Here is a 22,992-nt window from a genome sequence, read left to right on the forward strand (position 1 = left end):
ACGTTCTCTGTAAGCTGCTGGAACGTATGATGTGTCTTGGGTTGGGTCGGGTCCTGGGGTTGCGTTGCCTACTGGCTCCATGTCAGGGCAGCTTCCGCCAGAGTCGCTCTACCACTGATAATCTTGTATCCCTCGAGTCTGCCATCTGAACAGCCTTTTTCAGACGCCAACACCTGGTTACCATCTTTTTTTGACTTACGTAGAGCATACAACATGGCCTGGCGACATCATATCCTTGCCACGTTGTATGAGTGGGGTCTCCAGGACTCGCTCCCGATTTTTATAAAAAACTTCCTGTCGCTCTGTACTTTCTGTGTCCCAAGTTGGTGTCTCCAATAGTTCCCCCTGCATTCAGGAGAAAGGCATTCCGCAGGGCTCCGTATTGAGTAAATAGTGGCTATTAACAGCCTAGCAGCAGCTGTAGGGCCGTGGGTCTCCCCTTCTCTGTATGTGGATGACTTCTGCATTTGGTATTGCTCCTCCAGTACTGGTGTTGCTGAGCGGCACTTACAGGGAGCCATTCATAAGATGCAGTCATGGACTGTAACCCAGAGCTTCCAGTTTTCAGCCGTGAAGTCGTGTGCCATGCACTTCTGTTTGCATCGTACCGTTTATCTGGAACCTGAACTTTTTCTTAATGATGATCCACTCACTGTAGTGGAGACATATTGATTCTTAGGACTGGTTTTCGGCACCCAATTGACTTGGCTACCTCACCTTTGTCAGCTTAAGCAGGAGTGCTGGCAAAACCTCAACGCTCTCCACTGCTGAGCAACACCAACTGGTGTGCAGATTGCTCTATGCTGCTGCAGCTCTACAGAGCCCTTGTTCAATCCTGCCATGACTATGAGAGTCTGGTTTATGGTTCGGCGGTGCCCTCAGCATTGCGTTTACTCGACCCAGTGCACCACTGTGGCGTTCACCTATCAACGGGAGCTTTTAGAACAAGTCCGGTGACCAGTGTCCTGGTGGAGGCTGGAGTCCATCCATTGCGGATCTGACGTGCACAACAGCTCACCAGTTATGTTTCACACATTCATAGTTCTCCTGAGCATCTGAATTACCGTCTCCTTTTCCCACCCGCGGCAGTTAATCTCCCGCATCGGTGCCCCAGTTCAGGGCTCGCAATTGTGGTTGGTGTGTGATCCCTTCTCACTGAACTGGAGTCCTTCCCTTTACCACCTCTACTTGAGGTCCGTTCACGTACAACTGCATGGTGTACACCTCGGCCGAAGCTTTGTTTGGACCTTTTGCACGGCCCTAAGGATTCTGTTAACCCTGTTGCTCTCCGCTGTCACTTCCTCTCGATTCTTGATGTGTTCTGGGGCTCTGAAATTGTATACACCTATGACTTCATGGCGGATGTTAATGTTGGCTTCGCTTCCACAGAGGCCATATTGAACAGCATTCCTTGCCCGCTGGCTGCGGTGTATTCACTGCATAGCTCATGGTCATATCTCGTGCACTCCAGTACATCCGTTCCTGTTCTGGTGAGTCGTTTCTTCTCTTTTCTGACTCCCTGAGCAGCTTACAAGCTATCAACCAGTCCTACCCTCACCATCCTTTGCTGGCGAACATCCAGGAGCCCATCTCTGCCCTGGAACGATCCGGTTGTTCATTGGTGTTTGCGTGGACCCCTGGACATGCCGGACTCCAAGGCAGTGAACTTGCTGACAGGTTGGCCAAAAAGGCTACGCAGAAACCGGTCCTGGAGATGGACATCTCTGAAACTGACCTGCATTGGCTTTGGGAGACAGTGGCATAGCAGTATAAACAACAAACTGCATGTCATTAAGGAGACTGCGAATGTGTGGAAGTCTTCCCCGCAGGCTTTTGGCAGGGAATGAGTTGTCCTTTGTCGGCTCTGCATTGGTCATATGTGGCTCACACATGGTTACCTCCTCCATCATGAGGACCCACCTCAGTGTCGCTGTGGCTCCCAAATGACAGTCGTCCACCTCTTGCTGGACTGCCCACTTTTAACTTTCCCAGCACCCTACCTTCGGTGTTGGGTGACAATGCCTCAACAGCAGCTTTAGTTTTACATTTTATTCATGAGGGTAGGTTTTATCATTTGATCTGAGTTCTAGTGCATGGAGGTTTCTTGTTTTTAATCTCTTCTCCCTGTTTCTTGCGTCTCTGTGGTTTTCTTGTCCTGTTATGTACATTGTAGTGTTTGTTGTCGTTCTTCTGGTTCTTTCTTTCTCCTGTTATTGTGCCATTCATCATCTTTGTTTTCTTCTTTCCCTTGGGTAATTTTTCTGCTGGGAGCAAAGGACCGATGACCTCACAATTTGGTCCCTTTCCCTCCCTTTTAAACGAACGAACGAACCAACCAACCAACCAACCAACCAACCAACCCATCTACCACCACCCTGTAACTGGCAAAATATATACTACCAGAGGGAGAGCCAATTGAAATGACACATGTTGTGTACCAGCTGTTATGTGAACACTATTTGGCCTTTTACATTGCCATGAATACCACCAAGTTATCAGTAGGGAAGAATGGGCATAGACAGGGGGTTTATACTGGCAACACACAATATCCTGTTGCAGAGCATGGGCTACAACATGACATTCGTGACCTCAGTGCCTGTCTCATCACATGTGTCATCTGGATTCGACCCCCGATACTAGTTTGTCAGAGCTCTGCAGGCGGGAACCATTGTTACACTTCCTTGGTTCTTGTCACCCAACTTGCCTTAATTTATACTAATTTCTTTGGTCTCTGCATTTCTTTTCAGTAACTATTCCTTGCTTCACTCCCTTTTAGGTTTCTATATCTTTTATGTTCTATCCTGTCTATTTTCCCCCGCCCCTCACCTTTTTCACATTCAGAGCGCTTAACTTTGCACTCTTATTAACTCGTGCATTGTGTTTCATCAGTAATCACTGTTTGCGTATTACCGTAGCTACCACTTTCAAGGTTTTTAAATCTCATCCAGTGCAGGTTTGCAACAATCACTCTTTTCTTCTCACCCCTTCAACTAAGTCTCCTCTGACACGGGGTTGTGGGCAACTTTTGCAGACTCTTCCCATTTCCTACACCCCATCAGTCATTAATTCCCCTTCCTTCCCCTTCAACCCTTTTGCCAGATGAAAGAACCACTGGCTCCGAAAGTCTGTAAATTTCAATACCTTTATATGTATTTTCTGTTGTGCCATTTGGATGGTGGGTTTTTTATCTATCCAATTACATTATATTCCCTAATGGGTATCAAATATTACTCAATATTAAAAAAAAACTTTAAATTTCTCTTTTTCATCAGAGTTTAGGATCATTAAAACAGTTCCTTCAAGTTGTTTAAAAGTAGGGAATAATAAACTACTTTCAGAGTTTCTTCAAACTGGTCTTTCAAGCTGTGATGGAACAGGACAAGTTACAAAAATTAATTGTAAAGTTTCAAATTTATGTTGTTAATTATTTGCATATTACATTGTTTTTGATAGTATTTATTACTTATGAAACATACTTGCATTTTTTAAATAACATGAAGTTGTTTGTTTTAGTGTGACAGAAAGGGACAGTGGAATACACATTTTTTAACTGCATTAAAGGCTTCTTTGCATTACAGGTCGATAACTATATTTTACATATTTAATAGTAGTACTAAAGAATTTATAAAAACAAAAATACAGAAAATTAATCACAGCACACTATAGGAAACCTGTCTTTTGGAACTGTGGTTCAGGAGCTTGCTTTCTTGTTAGCAGTACCTAGATTTGTGTCTACAATTGCCAGGGAATATGTAGCCTCTATTGGAGACATGATTCACATTTATTTTTGTAGAAAATTGTGTGTAATTTATTTAAAATTTTGCTTATAATTGATTGGATGTACAGATATGATCTGTTGAGAAAAGCAGCTGTGTTTGCCTGCAAGTGAAGAATGTGCTTCACTGATTAAGGTGTTAGGTAACAATATTTTTATTTTCCTACCCAGTTCATTAAATATATCATCTGCGGAATACTGATTTCGACCATTCATGAGTATTCATAGCTGTGTGACCCAGTTGTGACAACACTGCAGATAGAATCGATAAGATACGTAGCATTGAAGTACAACTGAAAAGAATACTATTCACACATTATGGGAAGACTTTTGGTGTGGTTGAAATGCATTGACAGATTTTGTTTTCCATTCGCTATAAAGCAGTAAATCAGAAGAAAGACGAAAGTAATGAGAGGTAGCAGAAATATGAACAGTGAGAAACTAAACATCTGGATTGGTTATCACAAAGCAGACGGGGTTAAATAATTGTGCTACCAAAGCATCAAAATAACCCAAGACAGTCAGAGCAAGGACATAAAAAAGCAGACCAGCACTGGCAGAAAAGGCATTCCTGGCCAAGAGAAGTCTACTAGTATCAAACAGACCTTAATTTAAGAAAGAAATTTTTGAGAATGTATATCTGGGACACAGCATTGTATGGCAGTGAAACATGGACTGTGGGAAAAACGGAGAAGAAGAGACTCAAAGCTACAGAAGAATGTTGAAAATTACATGGACTGTTAAGTAAGGAATGAGGAGGTTCTCTGCAGAATTGGTGAGGAAAGGAACATATAGAAAACACTGGCAAGAGGAAGAGACAGGATGGTAGGGCATCACTTAGAACATTAGAGAATAACTTCCATGGTACTAGAGGGAGCTGTAGAGAATAAAAATTGTAGAGCAAGACAGATAGGAATACACCCAGCAAATAATTGAGGATATAGGTTGCAAGTGCTACTCAGAGATGAAGAGATTGGCACAGGAGAAGAATTCGTAGTGGACCGCATCAAACTAGTCAGGAGGGTGTCTCAAGGAAAAAAGAAAAGAAAATGCAGAAAGTGGGCACAGTAAACTGGAAGTCAGCCACAAGTGTAAATAATTCTACATTGTGACTGACAGGTGTGAGGAGCAGTGTGCGGAAACAAGCTCCATGTGCCTCTCACGACAGAATATCTGTGTTCTGTAGAAAGCAGAAATGACAGATACTCAAAGGGATTGCCAGCCCCTTCTGGTGTTGTTCGGGTTGTAATCAGACTCCGTGATGGACCAGGGTTAATCTTTTCACTCATTCCAAAATTTAAAAATGCACAACACACAGCATTCAGTCACTTTCTGAGGTTGGCAGTGTCACAAACAAGGTTCAGGCCTGAACTCGACTGATATTTGAGACAACTACAGTTCAAAACACCTGCCGTCTGAAACTGCTGCCTTAAGTTCCCACAATACATCAACTTCCTAAACCTTAGCTACCAGACAAGTGGTTTTTTTTTTTTTTTTTAATGTTAGGTCATATAATAGGGTCCAAAGTTTCATTACACAGTGTGTATGTTATTCAGACCAGACCATTGTAATGCCTGCAGTTGGTCTGTCACCAGAGAATTGAGTAATCTGATACATTGTGTTTGTGGACATTTTATTTTGCGAGCACTTTCTTACACATTTTGTCTTTCCAAATTGAAGTTAACAAGGCGATGTGCAATACCAGTAATAGAAAACTGGTTACATTTTCAGTATTTATATGCAGAAAATAAACCTATTTCAAACTATCTCTAATAAAATATTTCACCTGGATACAATTTGCTATGCAAGGGCATTTATTAGGCTTTTTTGCATTTTTACATTTTGATGCACAGTATTGCTATATTTGCTTTTCATGTCCCTAAAAATTCATAGAAATTTACATGTTACCATGCATGTTTTATGCAGAGCAGGAATCTGTAAACCTGACTGCAAAAAATTTTCGTCCATGCAAGCAACCAACTTTAATATTTTGAATTTCAATAAGGCTTGTTTTTAAACAGTCTGGCCTGTTAAAAAGAAAGGTTTTGTGATATAGCTTTTAAATTATGGACGAAACATACACATCAATGACACACTAAAGTATGCTTGCAGCTGCTCCTCAGATTAGCATTTTCTTATGTCGTCTCCTCTTCTCCCCCTCTGTCCTTGATAGTAGACAACTGTAAATTATATCATCTGAGTTGTGACATTCAGAAACATGTATATGGCAGCTTGTGCACAGAGGATTGTTATTCCTTCATAGATCTATAAAAGTGATTGTAATATAATCTTGTTTAGCATATTGTATTTTAGAAAAACATAATCACATAACACTGGAAAATCCAGAATGGAATGTAATAATATTATGTAAAGGAAAGTTGCTACTTACCGTACAGCAGAGATGCTAAGTTGCAGATAGGCAGAACAAAAAGACTGTCATAGATAAAGCTTCCAGCCATCAAGGCTTTTGTCAGCAATTGATGTAGACACACACACACACACACACACACACTGCAAATGCAACTCACATCCATAAAACTATTTGAGTTACAGAACTGAAATTTGTTGTACTTTATTCAGTTTCTTCTCATGTTTAAAAATGTAGCCTACTTACTAGATTCAGAAAACATTGAATTTTCCAAAACATGTTTTTTAATTCTTAAAATTTCAAAATTATAAATTTGTTTTGTCTCGAAAAGAAAGTTGCTTATACACTACCAATACTGAAGCACCAAAGAAACTGGTATAGGCATGCTTATTCAAATACAGAGATACATAAACAAGCAGAAAATGTCACTGCAGTCAGAAACTCCTATATAAGACAAGTGTCTGGCGGAATTGTTAGATCAGTTACTGCTGCTACAATGGCAGGTTATCAAGATCTAAGTGAGTTTGAACGTGGTGTTATAGTTGGTGCACGAGCAATGGGACACAGCATCTCTGAAGTAGCAATGAAGTGGGGATTTTCCTGTACAACCATTTCACAAGTGTACCGCGGATATCAGGGATCTGCTAAAACATCAAATTTCCGACATTGCTAAGGCTTGAAAAAAACCTGCAAGAATGGGACCAATGACTACTGAAGAGAATCATTCAACGTGACAGAAGTGCAACCCTTCTGCTAACTGCTGCAGGTTTCAATGCTGGGCCATCAGCAGTTGTCACCATGCGAACCGTTCAATGCCGAAGCCCCATCTTGTGTTCCCTTGTTACAAAGCTTTATGCCTCCCCTGGGCCCGGCAACACCGAAATTGGACTGTTCATGACATTAAACATGTTGTCTGGTCGGGCGAGTCTCATTTCAAATTGTCTAGAGTGGATGGACATGTACAGATATGGAGACAACCTCACGAATCCATGGACCCTGCATGTCAGTAGTGGACTGTTTAAGCTGTTGGAGGCTCTGTAGTGGTGTGGGGCATGAGCAGTTGGAGTGATATGGGACCCCTGGTAAGTTTAGATACGACTCTGACAGATGACATGTGCATAAGCTTCCTGTCTGATCATCTGCGTCCATTCATGTTCACTGTGCATTCCAATGGACTTGGGCAATTGCAGCAGAATGATGCAACATCCCACACATCCAGAATCCCTACAGAGTGGCTCCAGGAACACTCTTCTGAATTTAAATACTTCCGCTGGCCCCCAGACTCCCTAGATGTGAACACTATTGAGCATAACTGGGATGCCTTACAGTGTGCTGTTCAGAAGAGATCTCCATCCCCTTCTACTTACAGATTTGTGGACAGCCCTGCAGGATTCATGGTGTCAGTTCCTTCCAACACCACTACAGATATCAGTAGAGTCCATTCCACATCGTGTTGTGGCATTTCTGTATGCTTGCGAGGGCCTTACATGATATTAGGCAGTTCTACCAGTTTCTTTGGCTCTTCAGTGTATAATGTGTGTGCTTAATCTCTTGATAGTATTCCAACGGGATCATACTGAAATAAAATTTAATTTTACTGAAATTTGCTTTGCCATCTGTATACAACTTTTGCAGACTGGTTCATGAAACTAAAGTTAAAATGATATTAAAAATTTTCCCATTGCGCCAGTTTTGTAGCAGCCTTCTGCAAACTGCACATAAAGTACTTTTTATTTTAGTTATGCACACAGACCCATTTCAGCGTATTTGCAATGTGTCTTCAGTGGATGTCAGATCAGTGTCTAAAGCTGTTTGTTTTACAATTAATGAATTACAACTAACATAAGTACAACCAATAAACAATAATTAAACAAAACTTTCCAATTAACTTTCCAATGAACTTAAATAGAGATCAATTCTTGAAACAAAATTAACAAAGCATTGGAGGGGGAAAGAGGAGCTGGTTGCCGGAGTGCAACACATGGTGCACGAGTCAAGCTTATGTGTAGCAACCTTTCTGAAATAGTAGTAGTGCCATTTTACACAAAATGCAATGAGAGTCATTACAGTCTGAGGGCTCGAGGACCAAACTTCACTGGCATGCATTACTGGGTTCGTGTAATGGTATTTCAAAAAATTATTGATTCATAGTTAATGCATTAATTTAATTTAAACTAATGAATTTTACATTTTTGTACCCCTTTTGGGTTTCATCTTTTTGATGCTTATGCTTTATCTTCCTTTGATTTCATAAGAACATACACTTTGAATAAAAAGTGGTGAAAATCTTGTTGCAATCCCTTAAAAAGAAACGGAGACTGAATGATTGACCTGATCTGGAATACTGAAGAAAGAATGAAAATCTGCACTTTATGTAGATGGAACTTATCAGTGAAAGAAAAGTGAGTTGCTGATCACTGAAATCTTACGGAAAGGTACAACTGAGTTGTAGCACGTCTTATGATCTTGAATTTGTTAATGCTGAAGAAGGCTTGCATTAATTGAACCACTCGTTGGATTCAGTATGAAAATCCTCAGTAATAAAGAAATGTATCAGCTCAAAGAAATAATGCAAAGATAAAGCTGATTAAATTAATTTGAAATTAAGTGAACCTTCTTACAGGGAGAAACAGGTGAAAATTAGAAAATATGTGACTATTATGGCACACAACCAGAAACTATTGACTATTTTAAAGACAAGTTTCGCATTTCTAATAGAAGTGAAAAGTTTTTAGTGCTGATTTCCCTAACCAAAGTAGGCAGTACACTCATTTAGAAAGAGTTTGGAGTAAGCAACTAGGTGGCAAGGAAAACAAAGTGGAAGAAAAGAGCATACACTCTACTCTGTATCCTAAGCCTGGATAGACCTTGTCTGCTAAATCAGTTCTGCTAGTGAAAGAGTTTTATTGTAATGATAATAGTAGCAGGTGAATGCCTGACAAACAGGATTACATTTCTATGGGAAAAGCTGTCGATGGAAAGCGTATGTATGTTCAAAACAGATTAGCTTTAAGAAACCAGAGAGAAATGTACAAAATTGGCTGTATTAAGGCCAAACAATTGTATTACAGCTGGAGCTAGTGGGACTCATACTGTTTGCATTTGTACAGTTCATCAAAATGTGAAAGTAATTATAGCTGGAGCAAATGTGAACATAATGTAAAGAAGGAAAGAATCACACCATTGGTTGATTTCGCATGGACTGACCCATTATTCAGTCTTTTTTTCTTTTCTTTTAGAAAACGTAATAGCTTTATTATTTGTAGTAATGAGGAATACAGGGTAATAATGAATAACAATATTGTTACAACTTACATGCACAGTGTGTATTGCAACTATATTCCACCACATAATTTCTGCATGCTCTGTAAAATTAAAGCTTGATTCTTCATGTACTTTCACTTTTTTCTTTCCAGGGACAGCATCCTTCAAAATGCTTTAATTCCTCTTTCTAGTAATATTGTTTTTTTTTTTTTTTTTTTTTTTTTTTTTTTTTTTTTTTTTTTTTTTTTTTTTTTTTTTTGCAAAAAAGCTTGAGCACTCTGGCTACCTCATTCTCTTTCCCGATACAGTTCATTCGCTAAGACTGAATTCCAAACCATGTTTGAAACCAGTTCTCTATGTTTTGGTGCTTTAAGAAACTCTCTTTCAAATTTATCACGCAATTTTGTAACTGTCAGGAAAGCAGTGACGACGACACTGGTAGCTTGAGAGCAAGGAATGAGTAGTTTTCCTCTGCTCATATTCTGTACAAGGGAATACATTTCTTGTTCATCTGAAATGTTCTCTAACACCAGAACATGACACAAAACTCACATTTTGTATGTTTCAAAACAGAGTAGCATCAATAACTTGCTATATATGTCAGAATAGGCAAATCTTCATTGCAATTTTCAGAAATTTCTGATGAATTAACTACAATTTCATCATACAGGGAATGAATCTCAATGCCAATAGTTCATGCCTCAGAGAAAATATCCTGTATAGATTGTACGCTGATCTCACCAAAAACAGTCGATTTTAAATTTAGCCCAATTACAGTGTGTAAGTGAAGCTTCTTTTCTACTTTGTACACCTGCCTGATGCTGACGTACTGACCTTCACATAATTGCCTATACTTTCCAAATCTCTCTTCAAGAATTATATAAAAGCCTGTGTTGTTTGGATTAATGCTGATTATGTTTCTTTTGTTTAGTAAGCCCTCATGATATCGAATGTTTACTTTTTCCCGTATACTTAGCCTTTCTAACATTCCATTAAGATATGCATACTCTGGGACAGCTGCTGAACATTGTTTTATAGGGCACATGAATTCATCATTTAATCTGTTACCTTTAAATGTTTTCACATTAGCTGTTTTCCACCATTTGACAAACAAACCAATGTAATTTGGTGTTTCTGCACAGTGATGTAAGAAGCGTTTTGAACCCAGGGTTTGAAGGGCATTAGCTGTGACATCACTGAAAATTTGCAGAGCTAGTTTAGAATTTTGTTTTTCAAAGTTATTCAGTCTCATTGCTTTCAAAGTCAGACCATAACAATGGTTTGCCAGTTTTTCATGTTCAAGGTCATACAGCTTCATTCAGTAGTCAGTCATATTGCATGCATTGTGGGATAAATCGTACAAGAATTATTTTTTGCTTTAACCAGTTATGTCAGGCGCACTTCATAATGTGTACAGGGATGGTTACAAAAAACAAAGGTCTTGTTAAATCTTCGGGATGGTTATATACATAAGAGACTGAAGGGGGATTTGAAAATGATGACATTGCCTTTCTATTAACAGAATTATTATCTGAAATTACAGACAATAATTTGAATCATGTGTCTTCAAGACCCAATATATATGATTACTCTTTCTGGGGACCTAAGTTAATACTAGAAAACACTCCTTGAATTGTTGATGGATGAGGGCCTACAAAAAAACCATAATCCCTATTAAACCTATAAGCACATGGAGAAATGCTGTAAGATAAACAAGAAAATGTCACGAATGAAGGAGTATATGCAAGATCCATTGATGATAGTAACTTCAACTGTTCAGTGGTTAAGTGTATATTTTTGCTCTTTTCATACTCAAATAATTGAAATGTCTGCATTATTTCACACACACAACTCAAAATTTGCTCAATATTATTTGCTGCATTAATCTGCATGTCAGCTTTTTCCTCACAAAAGATTACCTAATTCAACGATGCTTGAAACCCGTGTTAAAAACTCTTCACTGTTTAGACCTAACTTGTTTGTTTGCTTGTTCAAAACAAATACTGATACATCAAGGGTTTCACTAACAAGAACAGGATATTTTATCACAGGAACAGTTTGAATGTTAGCAAACAATACAGTGGTAGGTTTTGTAATAATACTCCAGAAGTCAGATAATTTTAACATTGACAATTTGGCCTTAACTCACACACTTTCCTTCATACTCTGCTGAACAGCAGCCTAAATATTTTAATTTAATTGTATAGATAAAAAATCTACTCACCATGTGGTGGCAGAACATGCATATAAAAGTGGGTTGTAATTAGGCAAGCTTTCGGAGCCAGTGACTCGTTCTTCAGACAAAGGGTTGAAGGGGAAGGAAGTGGGATGAAGGAAAAGGAATGGAGAGGTCTAGGAAAAGGGGTAGATCTCGGAAAAGCCGCCCAGAACTGCGGGTCAGGGGAGACTTACTGCACAGGATGAGAAGGAAAGACTTGTTCTTATATGCCTAAATATTTCGCTCTTCACATTTCTGTCTCTTCACCTCAGGACCAAATCTGTAGCTTCCAGGTTTTCTCAAATAGTGAGGGCAGTTTGGAAAAACAGATGGAACTGCTGTTGAAAACAGACTTGGTCTGGTGAGTGTGTGAGGAACTTCTGTATTTCTACTGTTATCTTGAGATGTTCTTATACTTTCAGTAGGGTGAAAATATTGTTCATGCACCTATAACCAGTAACCCACATGATAACTATGGAGATCAGATTATCACAATCATAATGAAGACTATCTAATATTACTGAAGGACTATTGTAAAATAGTGCTTGAGAAACTAACATATTTGTAAATGTTAAATATTACATTTTATAAATTTTTCTGATATGTGTTTATGAACTGTTAGCTGAGTTACCATAATGAATTCAGTGTCTGACCATTCGTATGAGGCTAATTTATGAACTGTTAGCTGAGTTACCATAACGAATTCAGTGTCTGACCATTCGTATTAGGCTAACTGCTCTTTCCTAAGTCCCACTATTCAAAAAGCAGGTTGAAATCCTTATTCCTTTTTTGCAATATATTGAGCACTGTAATTACCATATTCTTTCTGAGAGCAGTTCATTCATAAAAACAGACCCAAAAAAACTTAACGTGGAAAACAATAAATCAACCTGCTCTAGCAAGTAAGAACACATCCTCACCCCTAGTACCTGATCATGGAATGTATAAGACTGATCAAGCCAGAGATAAATTGGTCTCGGTCATAACAAAGGGCATCAGAATGAAGTAAAAAAGAGACATTAAAACTAATGAACAAAATAGACCCAGTGTAAACACTGTACTTCCCTGCAGCATAAATAAGCTAATTTTGTTACATATGAATGTGCAGTCCTTAAGGAGTTAAGTTACTGATCTCCAGTACTGGCTGAATGAAATCATGAACAGCATTCTATGTTTGAATGAACACTGGAATAAAGAAAAGAAATAGGCTTGGTTGTATAATTTGGTTGTTCAGTGACAACAATTTGTTTTTGAAGCCTCTGCTATGGCACTGTGCACTCAGAAGTGTCTGATGAGTAAACATTCGCAAAAAGTTCTCCACTTTAATTTTAATCAGTGCCAAATACAAGCGTTATAGAATTTTTGTCACAGGATATATTAACCCAGAAATAAGAGTAAAGAGAAAAAAATGTGATGTTTCCTAAATGTGTTAAGGTCAATAAATTTCTACTGCCGAAATGAAAAATTGACTAGGAAGGGAGTGTGCCTTAACAATTAGCAATGTGTGTAGAAATTAAGTAGAATGTGACACCATCAAATTAGGCATACCTGACCATTCTGGCATATGGCTCAAAACTGGAAACCTGCTTACTGACAATTCCAAGATGTCAGCTATATATACATAGTTCTCAAAGAAGGGGACACTGAAAAAATGAGAAATTACTTTTAACTAATTGAGTTGCCCAATAGACTAACCAGTGAGAAAGAGGGTAATGAATGCTTCTTTACGTTCATTTCCATCATGAAACACACTAGGCAGTAACTGCCCTCTTGTTTCTAAAAGATGCAAAACTTGTGATAGTCACAAACCACAATACAAAAAAATGGTATACACTGCAACGTAGTAAAATGAGGATATTTTACTCATGCTGAAGGACATAACTGCTGACAGTTGAAAGAACAAGAAAAGCTCTATAAGCTTAAGAAAAACCCACATATCAAAAATTAAAGCAGCAAGAATCAAAGCTGATGAACAGTACTTTAAATCTGAAAAATAACTGTAAAGCACCTAGAATGTGGTAACAAGTGAAATAAACATGGGAAAGGAGGAGATCACTATCTCAATCAACTGTAAGACTCTCAATGAGTATTTTGTGAATTCTGAAAGTTCCCTTGTATCACAAAGCGGCGATACATGTGGGGTTTTTTTTTTTTTTTTTTTTTTTTTTTTTTTTTTTTTTTTTTTTTTTTTCGGGGGGGGTCTCCTCTGCAGTCACAGAGTAAAACTGATAAAAGATTCACTTAGAGAAGAATTGGTGCTACAGACCTTATCTGCTCTGTAAACAAGCTGAACTGCTCCAGAACAGAGGACTGTCATGGGCTCAACAACAATGTTCTAAAATGTGTAATTGTGGAAATTAGAATGTCAGTGCTCTGTCTTGTTGAATTGTTGATAAAATTATTGATGATAGTACTTTCCCTGAATGCCTCAAAATCACAGTTGACAAAGCCAACTGCATGGTAGACATGCTGAAGAGCTGACAGACTTAAATATTTAAAACTGCTAAACACAATGCCTTATTGGATTTATATGAGTGGCTCGTTTCACATAGTAATAAACCACAAATATGCAGTGCTCCAAATCAGTAACACACTGCCAAAACATTAACACAGTAAGTGCTAGGGATCGTATAAATTTGAGGTTATGCTTCACATTATCAACTTCATAAAAAATTTCTCTCAGGCCGCCTTTGCACATGGTCACACAATATCTGTAAGGCATTTGTCTCTCCCTAACAGAAATAAGTGCTGTGTACCACAGAAATAAAATTAAAAGCATTGTAAAAGGCTACATTGTGCAGCAGTCACGCATCCCTATGCTCAGTTTCTCAGCACAACACGGGTTGCTTCCTTTTGTTACGACTACTCTTGGCATACCCATCTTGCTGTTCACAGGCAGCGCACAGGCCTTCTCAATCTATGTGGTATTGCAGATATCCTAACAGTGTCATCAGTAACCAGTTCAAGATGGTAGTGATTTGATGAGAAATAGTTGGACCATATCGCTTTTCCACTTTCTTGAATAAAATATTTCACTGCCTTTCATGACCAGAGACGGCTACACAGGATCTGAGCAAAAGGGGAGGTGGGGGGCTGGGGGGAAGAACTCTGGGAGAGGAGGAACCCCTATTTATCTTGTATCCCCTTACCCTCTTAACAGATAGGTCCCTCTTATTCTGGGGTCTGAGTGATCTGTGCATCCTTTTCAACCTTCCCTAGTTTACACACTTCACCTCCCCAGGGAATGAATTATTGGTTCTGAAAGCCAGGATACTGTTTTGAATTTTTATGTGCAGCTATTGGCAGTACTTAAATTCCATTTTCTAAAGGTGAATATTGTCCAGCAATTCTCATAGTTTTTTGTTTTGTAGAATGAATTTTCCATATAATACAATTAAAATGCTCTGGTTCTTTTAAGTGTTAAGATTTTTACCTCTACATTGTGTAGGTCTTGCTGGCTGCTTTATTTTTACTGTTTTCATCCACACGTAAAACCTTTTATATATAAATTTCTTATAAAACATTACTCTTCCGTTGCAGGTGTCCTTGTCACCGGCTCAAACTCAACGCAATGAAGAGCAGATTGCATTCCTCACTGAAAAAATCAATGGTCTTGTAAGTGAAGCAGAACAAATGGGTATTCAGGGAAATGTTGAACAAGCACAAGGACTTATGAAGCTATGTGATCAGCTAAAAGAAGAACGTGAGCAGTTAAGAGGAACCAATGAAAATAGTCATTGGCAGCAAGTAAGTGAAATACAAATTAAACATGGTTCAAAAAATTTCTGGTAAATCTCCCCAAGTCTGGTTAGCAACTGGAGAAATACATTATTACTCTGTTGCTTAACTTACAAAAAATATTAATAACAAGCATGTACTGATATATTTTACCTAAGGGCTCTGTTGAATTTTACAAACAATTATTCATGGATGTGCAACAGAGAATATTTTGCTATTTTGTATATTAACTCGATTTAATTGCTTGAAACATATACCGGTCTTTAGGTGTGTTTATACGAGGTCAGGCAGTATATAAAGATAAGCGGTTAATCACTTTGGTATCACATATAGAATGACATACTTTCACATTCTCATGTCTGTATAACTCATGTCCTGAGATGACACAGGTCCCAGAATAGTGGTGGAAGGTGATGATCTAACTGCAATCTGTCTGTAAGGTAAATAGTAGATACGTCCAATAGGATTAAATTCCGTAAAGCATGCTGACTGTGGTTCTTAAGTGATACTCTTATTTTGTAATCTTCCTTGTAAAGCTGTTTGATTCTGGATCTTGTTGTCCATAACAAGGAAATATGGGCTAAAGTGCACGTAACAGTGCTGACAGATGTTGCTGGCAATGCCTTGAGATAGCTCTTAGTCACGTGACAGTACGCAGTAGCCAGTGGGAATCACTGGATCTAATATGTTCTTATTTTTGAAATGAAGAGCAGTAACTTCCATTCATCTGGTTATCTAGAATGTTAAGGTTGGTTACTGATTTTTATATATTTTTTGTGTTGCATGTTTCTCAGAAAATTTCAGGAAGTTTGGTGATATTGTTTTGTATTCCAACAGAGTTGATTTAATTTGTCGAGATAAAATTGTAGAATGGCAGTTTGAGTAAGGTCTTATTACTAAACAAAGAATTTAGACAATGGAAAATCCAGAATGGGTTTTAACAATAATATAAAAAGGACAGTTGCTACTCAGCATAAGCAGAGATGCCGAGTCGTAGATAGACTGTCGCAAATACAGCTTTTGACCAACAAGGCCTTTGTCAAAAATGGAACACACACACACACACACACACACACACACACACACACACACTCGCCCGTGCATGACCACAGTCTGTGGCAGCTGAAGCCACACTGCTAGCAGCAGCACCAGTGCATGATGGGTGGGGGCAAGGGGGAGGAGGGATAGCAGAGTAGGGGTGGGGGAGTGTACAGGGATGAGGTGAGGGAGGGTGGGCAGCTAGGTGCATTTGGGAGCTTAGATGGAAAGCAGAGGAGTGGTGGGGGAGGGGGGGGGGGCAGGAAACGAGCGAGGTAAAAAGTGTGTGGGTGGAATATAGGGCTGTGTAGTGCTGGAATGAGGAAAGGAATGGGGCTGATGGGTGAGGACTATGAGTATCAAAATTGAGGTCAGGAGGGTTACAGAAAAGTAGGATATATTGCAGGGAGAGTTCCCACCTGCACAGTTCCTGTAACACTTGTGGCCTCGATCTTCATTAGTCATTGTCCTCACCCATCAGTCCCTGCTCTGTTCCCATTCCAGCACTACTCAGTCCTCGATTCCACCCACGCTCTTTTTACTTCTTTCCTGCTATCCCCCCCTCCCCCCCACCTCTCCCCCACCCTCTGTCTAAGCTCCTGACTGCACTTAGCTGCCCACCCTCCCTGCACCTCATCCCTGCATGCTCTCGAGCAGCACTCACCGTCCCCCGTCATTACCCTGCTATCCCTCTCCCTTCCCACCCTAGTCTCCTCCTTAACCTCCACCCAGTTGCCTCTCTCATCACGCACTGCTGCTGCTGCTCGCAGTGTGACTTCAGCTGCCACAGACTGTGGTCATGTGTGTGTGTGTGTGTGTGTGTGTGTGTGTGTGTGTGTGTGTGTGTGTGTCTTATAACTTGTTCCCAAAAGAAACAAACATGCGCTTCTGACTGTACTGGAAAATTTGTTTTTTGTAATCACTACTTCAATTAGTCACACTGCCATTTTGTTGATTTTAACAATAATGTTTTCTTTGCAAATGTCTAGATTTCCAAGATAATGATTAACTTGAGAGTAGCAGCACATCTTAAAGTTATGTTAATTGACTAGTACAGTCCAAGGTCTAGGTTAGGTTGGACTATGACAATTTGGTTGTGACTTGGCGAAGCAAACAAATCTCAACACAAAATTTGACTACCATAATACATTGCTGGATAGCATAGGTTGAGATAAGCTTTCGTATTGGCAGTAAACTGCATGTATTTCTTATTTCTGATTTTACTGAAAATTTGATGATCTTGTCCATTTACAACTTAACAGAACGAAATACCCTATTTTATTTCTGAATGAGCACTCTCATTGGTTAACAACAGTTGTCTTGGGATTCATCGTATTTCGTTGAGGCATATTTGTCTATTACCTTCGAAAAGTAATCATGTTCCAAGGTTTTGGCTACATTCTGTCTTATTAGCAAAGCTTAAATTGCTACAAGTGAACAAAATAATAGCTAAATATATTTATGAAGCAAAGGAAGTTACGAAGGAAAATATCATTGATTATCTGCTTCTGAACACGATTTGTCGTGTTGGCTTCTCGTGATCGATCACACGAACCATTACCAATAGCAGCATGCCACAGAAAAGCTGGTGACAGCATAAGTGACTTTTGGTATCAACTGTTTTTTTAAGTGTCAGCACGTCGAATTGAACTGTTGCCTATTTTATGGAAATTGAGAGTTCTATACCAAGTAAATTAACTTTTTGCTGCTATGGATTGTATTCACATCCTGCTATGCCACTCGCCAGGTGCTGTAGATGTGTATATGCATGATGCTTGAGTTTTCTTTCATGCTGCTGATCTCTAACTGCTGTGGAAGAGTTCCTTTCTTATCTCGGTGAATAAATACGTTTCAAAGTACTTGGCATAGAACATGTGTGTTTCAGTTCTTAACAACTGTTCCCCTTTCATGTCGTTTGACTCTTGTAACTGCAGTCTGGTTTCTGTACAAATTGAAAATAACATTTTGCTCTCTGTATTTTATTCCCGCTACCTTCAGAGTTTCAGAATGTAGTCAAGTCACCATTATCAGAAGCTTTCTCTGAATCTTCAAATGCTATAAACATAAGTTTGCCTTTATTCAGCCTGTCTTCTAAGAAAATGTGTAAGATCTGTATTGCCTTGTGTTTTGCGTATTTTTCTGGACCCCAAACTAGTCTTCTCTTAGATCATCTCCCAGCTTTTGCTTGCCCATGTAAATAACTTAAGTCAGTAGTTTGCAAGCATGGTGGTTTGTTAGTGTGAACAGGTCTACTTCAGAATTGGAATTCTTCCTCTTATATATTGCATACCACGTGAAAAAGTGGCTGGCTGTCCCAGAGATCTTAATAATTCTGAGGAAATGTCTACTCCAGGGACCTCGTTTCCATCTAAGTCTTTCAGTGCACCATCAAATTCTTCTCACAGTATCGTATATCCCATATCATCTTTACTTTCTTACTCTTCTCTTTCTATGATATTGTCCTCAGATTTGTCAAGCGGTTCTAGGCGCTGTAGTCCAGAACTGCGCGACTGCTACGGTCGCAGGTTCGAATCCTGCCTCGGGCATGGATGTGTGTGATGTCCTTAGGTTAGTTAGGTTTAATTAGTTCTAAGTTCTAGGGGACTGATGACCTCAGATGTTAAGTCCCATAGTGCTCAGAGCCATTTCCTCAGATTTGTTTGCATTGCATTCATCTTCTATATATTCTTTTCACCTTTTAGCTTTCCCTTCTTTGCTTAGTACTAGTATGCCATCTGAGCCCTTGATATCCGTTCAGCATGTTTCTACAGCCTTGCATTTCTCCTCTAGCTATTCGTGCTTAGCCATTTTCCATTTTGTGCTAATCTCATTTTTAGACATTTATATTTGCTTTCATCTACTTCATTTTTACATTTTCTCCTTTTGTCAATTAATCCATTACAATTGCACACCTCTTATCCATCCTTTACCCTCCACACCACTTACACGAGATCTGCCACACAGAACTATTTCCATATGTTGCCACATGACCATCCTTTCTCTGTTGTAGAAACCATCTCTAAATCAGCTGCTCATGGGAATCTAATAGATATGTAACACAGAGTATATGTTTATAATGCTTGCAGACAGCTGAACTGGCAGCTTCACAAGAGAAACAGATGGAAGTCTGTGATGTCTGTGGTGCATTTTTAATTGTTGGAGATGCACAACAACGAATTGATGATCATCTGATGGGGAAGCAACATGTTGGTTACGCAAAGCTTAAATCTGCATTGGATGAACTTATGGTGAGTTCCTAGACAGTAACAGCATATATCATAACCGATAACTTGGTTTCAAGTGAATATACATCATGGATTTTTGTGTGCACTCACTCTAAACATTCCTGTTGTCATACTTTACCATCACATGCGGAAATATGTGAACTACACTCATAAAAAATTCATGACTTTGAGGTGTGTCCTTGCATTGGATCAGTACAAAAGTTCATGCCATTTTTACAGTGCTAACAACACAGGTTACTGTGTGTTCTATTTTCAAAAGTAACAGTGAGTGCCTATTCAGTACATCAGCAGTTTTTTCATTTCATTTCTTGATAGCAATTTCTGTGATCAAGAATGCCAGTTTGGTTCCACTAAAAGCACAATTTTTTTAAGGGTATTCATCACCCTTCACAGGGGGTGTTGCTTTTTTTGATAGGCAAAGCTTTTCTTTCCTCTTCTTTAAGTTTGCATAAAGGCACCATTTCTTGTCACCTGTAACAATGTTTCTGGTTTGTGCCTATGAAAAGCCTAATGGTAACTGGCCAGCAAACGCAAACATATGGTTATTTGTAATTTTTGTTGTTGTACCTGTACTACCCTTGTACCAAATTTTTTATTCCATAATTTGTGAGTTTGCCATTCACAGAAAACCCAAATACCCAGATGTAAGAGTAGAAAACTCATTGTGCCGCCCCACCCCACAAAAACATGTATTTTATGACTGTACTTAGAAGAAAACAGCCTCAAGACAGAATTGAACACAGAAAGCTGTTTCCCTAAGCAGTGGCTGCAGGGCCAAAACAGTACATAATTTAGAAATACAAATACAAATACACAAGAACAAGACAGATATTTTACTTATGACTAGCTAGAGTAAGACAATGACCCAAATATAAGTTTATCTTTAAATTATATTCCTTCCCCCTCCCCCTCCCCCTTCACCCTCTATACATGTTTTGATCAATACTGTGTTGATGGGATATCTATGCATAAATAGCTATTAGTGCATATGCAAATGTATGCATACCTCATATTAATGATATGTGGTTTATTATTGGTGTCCACTGTTTTTATGGTTTATCATTGGCAATGTTATAATTTTACTCAGTAAAGTTAAAACATAGCTCTTTGGAGGGTACTTGACTTCTCATACACTAGACCCTGCCCCCGCCCCAGATTTGTTAATTTGTTACATTTATACGTTCCATAAATTTTTGTTAAGTGACATGACCCGACCCCCTTTTCACATCATTAGTGTGGCTGACACCAGTTTCTACTCAGACATCCTTTTCTATTACTAGGGACCTAATAGTAGAATGGTTCCACATGCATGTTGTACATGATTAACAGTATACATACTATCAATGGAAAATCCAGGATGGGATGTAACAATATTAGAGAAGAAAAGTTGCTACTCACCATATAGCAGAGATGCTGAGTCGTGATAGGCACAACAAAAAGATTCATACCATTAAAGCTTTCGGCCATTAAGGCCTTTGTCAGCAAAACACACACACACACACACACACACACACACACACACACACACACACACACTACTTGCAGTCTCAGATAAGAAGTGTGGTTTCAGGTATCTGAGACTGTAGACTTGTGTGCAAGTTGCGTTTGTGTGCAAGAGTGTGTGCGTGTGTGTTTGTGTGTCTATCGCTGACAAAGGCCTTAATGGCCAAAAGCTATAATTGCGTGAATCTTTTTGTTGTGCCTATTGCGACTCAGCATCTCCTCTATATGGTGAGTAGCAACTTTCCTTCTCTAATATAGTATACATACTATTGGTGATGCCATAGATTCAGGGCTTTTATATGCTTCACACCACTAACCTCCCCCTCCCCCCACCACCCCTACCTCTTTTTATACCTTTACATTTTCCATGTTGTTGAAACAGTTTTAGCTAATTTTCGTATGGATCTTGTATTTTTCTTTATAATTGGTCTGCACACATGGTACAAATATTAAACAATATGTATACTATGGGACAGACCATGGAGACATACAGCTACAGCAAATGTTACTCCGATCCCTGAAATTCTCTCCCCCCCCCCCCCCCTCGCCCCCCCTGTTCCTTTAAATTCTTACACTTTTGTAAAGCAGAAATAATTCCACAGCTAGCTTGTTCGGGTATAACATACATGTAGGTCTTTACTGATAGTTAAATCCATTGTTAGATATTCATACTGCTGCAATTGGATAGTGAAAGGTGTATTGAGCACATGACATGTTCAGATTACTGGAAATTTGTTTAATAAAATTGGTTAGGAATGGACAGTAAAGTCACACATGTTGTAATAATATGAATAATTACAGTTCCTGTATGACACCATTTGAAGTGACTTTAGCCTTGGTGTCTGTTGGTAACACTGACTAATCCTGGTCTTATATGGACTTGTCTTTGGAATTGTTTTGGTTGTTTGGTTTTTATGGTCTCTGGGTTTAGTGGTTATTGATTCTCATATTGTTTTAACATTGTCTACGTAAACTTTGTATTATCAAAAAACAAAGATGATGTGACTTACCAAACGAAAGTGCTGGCAGGTCGATAGACACACAAACAAACACAAACCTACACGCAAAATTCAAGCTTTCGCAACCAACCTTCATCAGGAAAGAGGGAAGGAGAGAGAAAGATGAAAGGATGTGGGTTTTAAGGGAGAGGGTAAGGAGTCATTCCAATCCTGGGAGCGGAAAGACTTACCTTAGGGGGGAAAAAAGGACGGGTATACACTCGTGCGCGCGCGCGCGCCCACACACACACACACACACACACACACACACACACACACACACACACACACACATATACAGACACAAGCAGACATATTTAATATTTATGATATGATTCACTGATGACATTGCTATCCTGAGTGAAAGTGAAGAAGAATTACATAATCTGCTGAATGTAATGTGCAATCTAATAAAGTACAGAATATGGATTGAGAGCAAATCTATGAAAGATGAAAGTAATGAGAAGCAGCAGAAATGAGAACAGCGAGAAACTTAACATTAGGATTGATGGTCACGAAGTGGATGAAGTTAAGAATTCTGTTACTTAGGCAGCAAAATAACAAACGACAGACAGAGCAAGGAGGACATCAAAAGCAGACTAGGACTGACGGAAAGGGGATTCCGGGCCAAGATAAATCTACTAGTATCAAACATAGGCCTTAAGTTAAGGAGGAAATTTCTGAGAAAGTATGTCTGGAGCACAGCATTGTATGGTAGTGAAACACGGACTATGGGAAAACCAGAACAGAAGAGAATCGAAGCATTTGAGATGTGGTACTACAGGTGAATGTTGAAAATTAAGTGGACTAATAAGGTCAGGAATGAGGAGGTTCTGCACAGAGTT

At 39.0% G+C, this 22,992-nt stretch overlaps 1 protein-coding gene across 2 annotated transcripts in view; it reads left to right on the forward strand.

Moving 5' to 3' along the window:
• Positions 1–22,992, forward strand: part of LOC124593740 (luc7-like protein 3) — a 144,148-nt gene that overhangs the window by 12,608 nt on the left and 108,548 nt on the right. For both annotated transcript variants that reach the window (XM_047132075.1, XM_047132074.1), the window contains exons 3-4: positions 15,166–15,372; positions 19,488–19,649. In XM_047132075.1, the coding sequence (XP_046988031.1) occupies positions 15,166–15,372; positions 19,488–19,649 (369 nt within the window). The remainder of the gene's footprint in view (positions 1–15,165; positions 15,373–19,487; positions 19,650–22,992) is intronic.

Source organism: Schistocerca americana, chromosome 2 (genome assembly GCF_021461395.2).
Source record: "Schistocerca americana isolate TAMUIC-IGC-003095 chromosome 2, iqSchAmer2.1, whole genome shotgun sequence".
Lineage (NCBI taxonomy): Eukaryota > Metazoa > Arthropoda > Insecta > Orthoptera > Acrididae > Schistocerca > Schistocerca americana.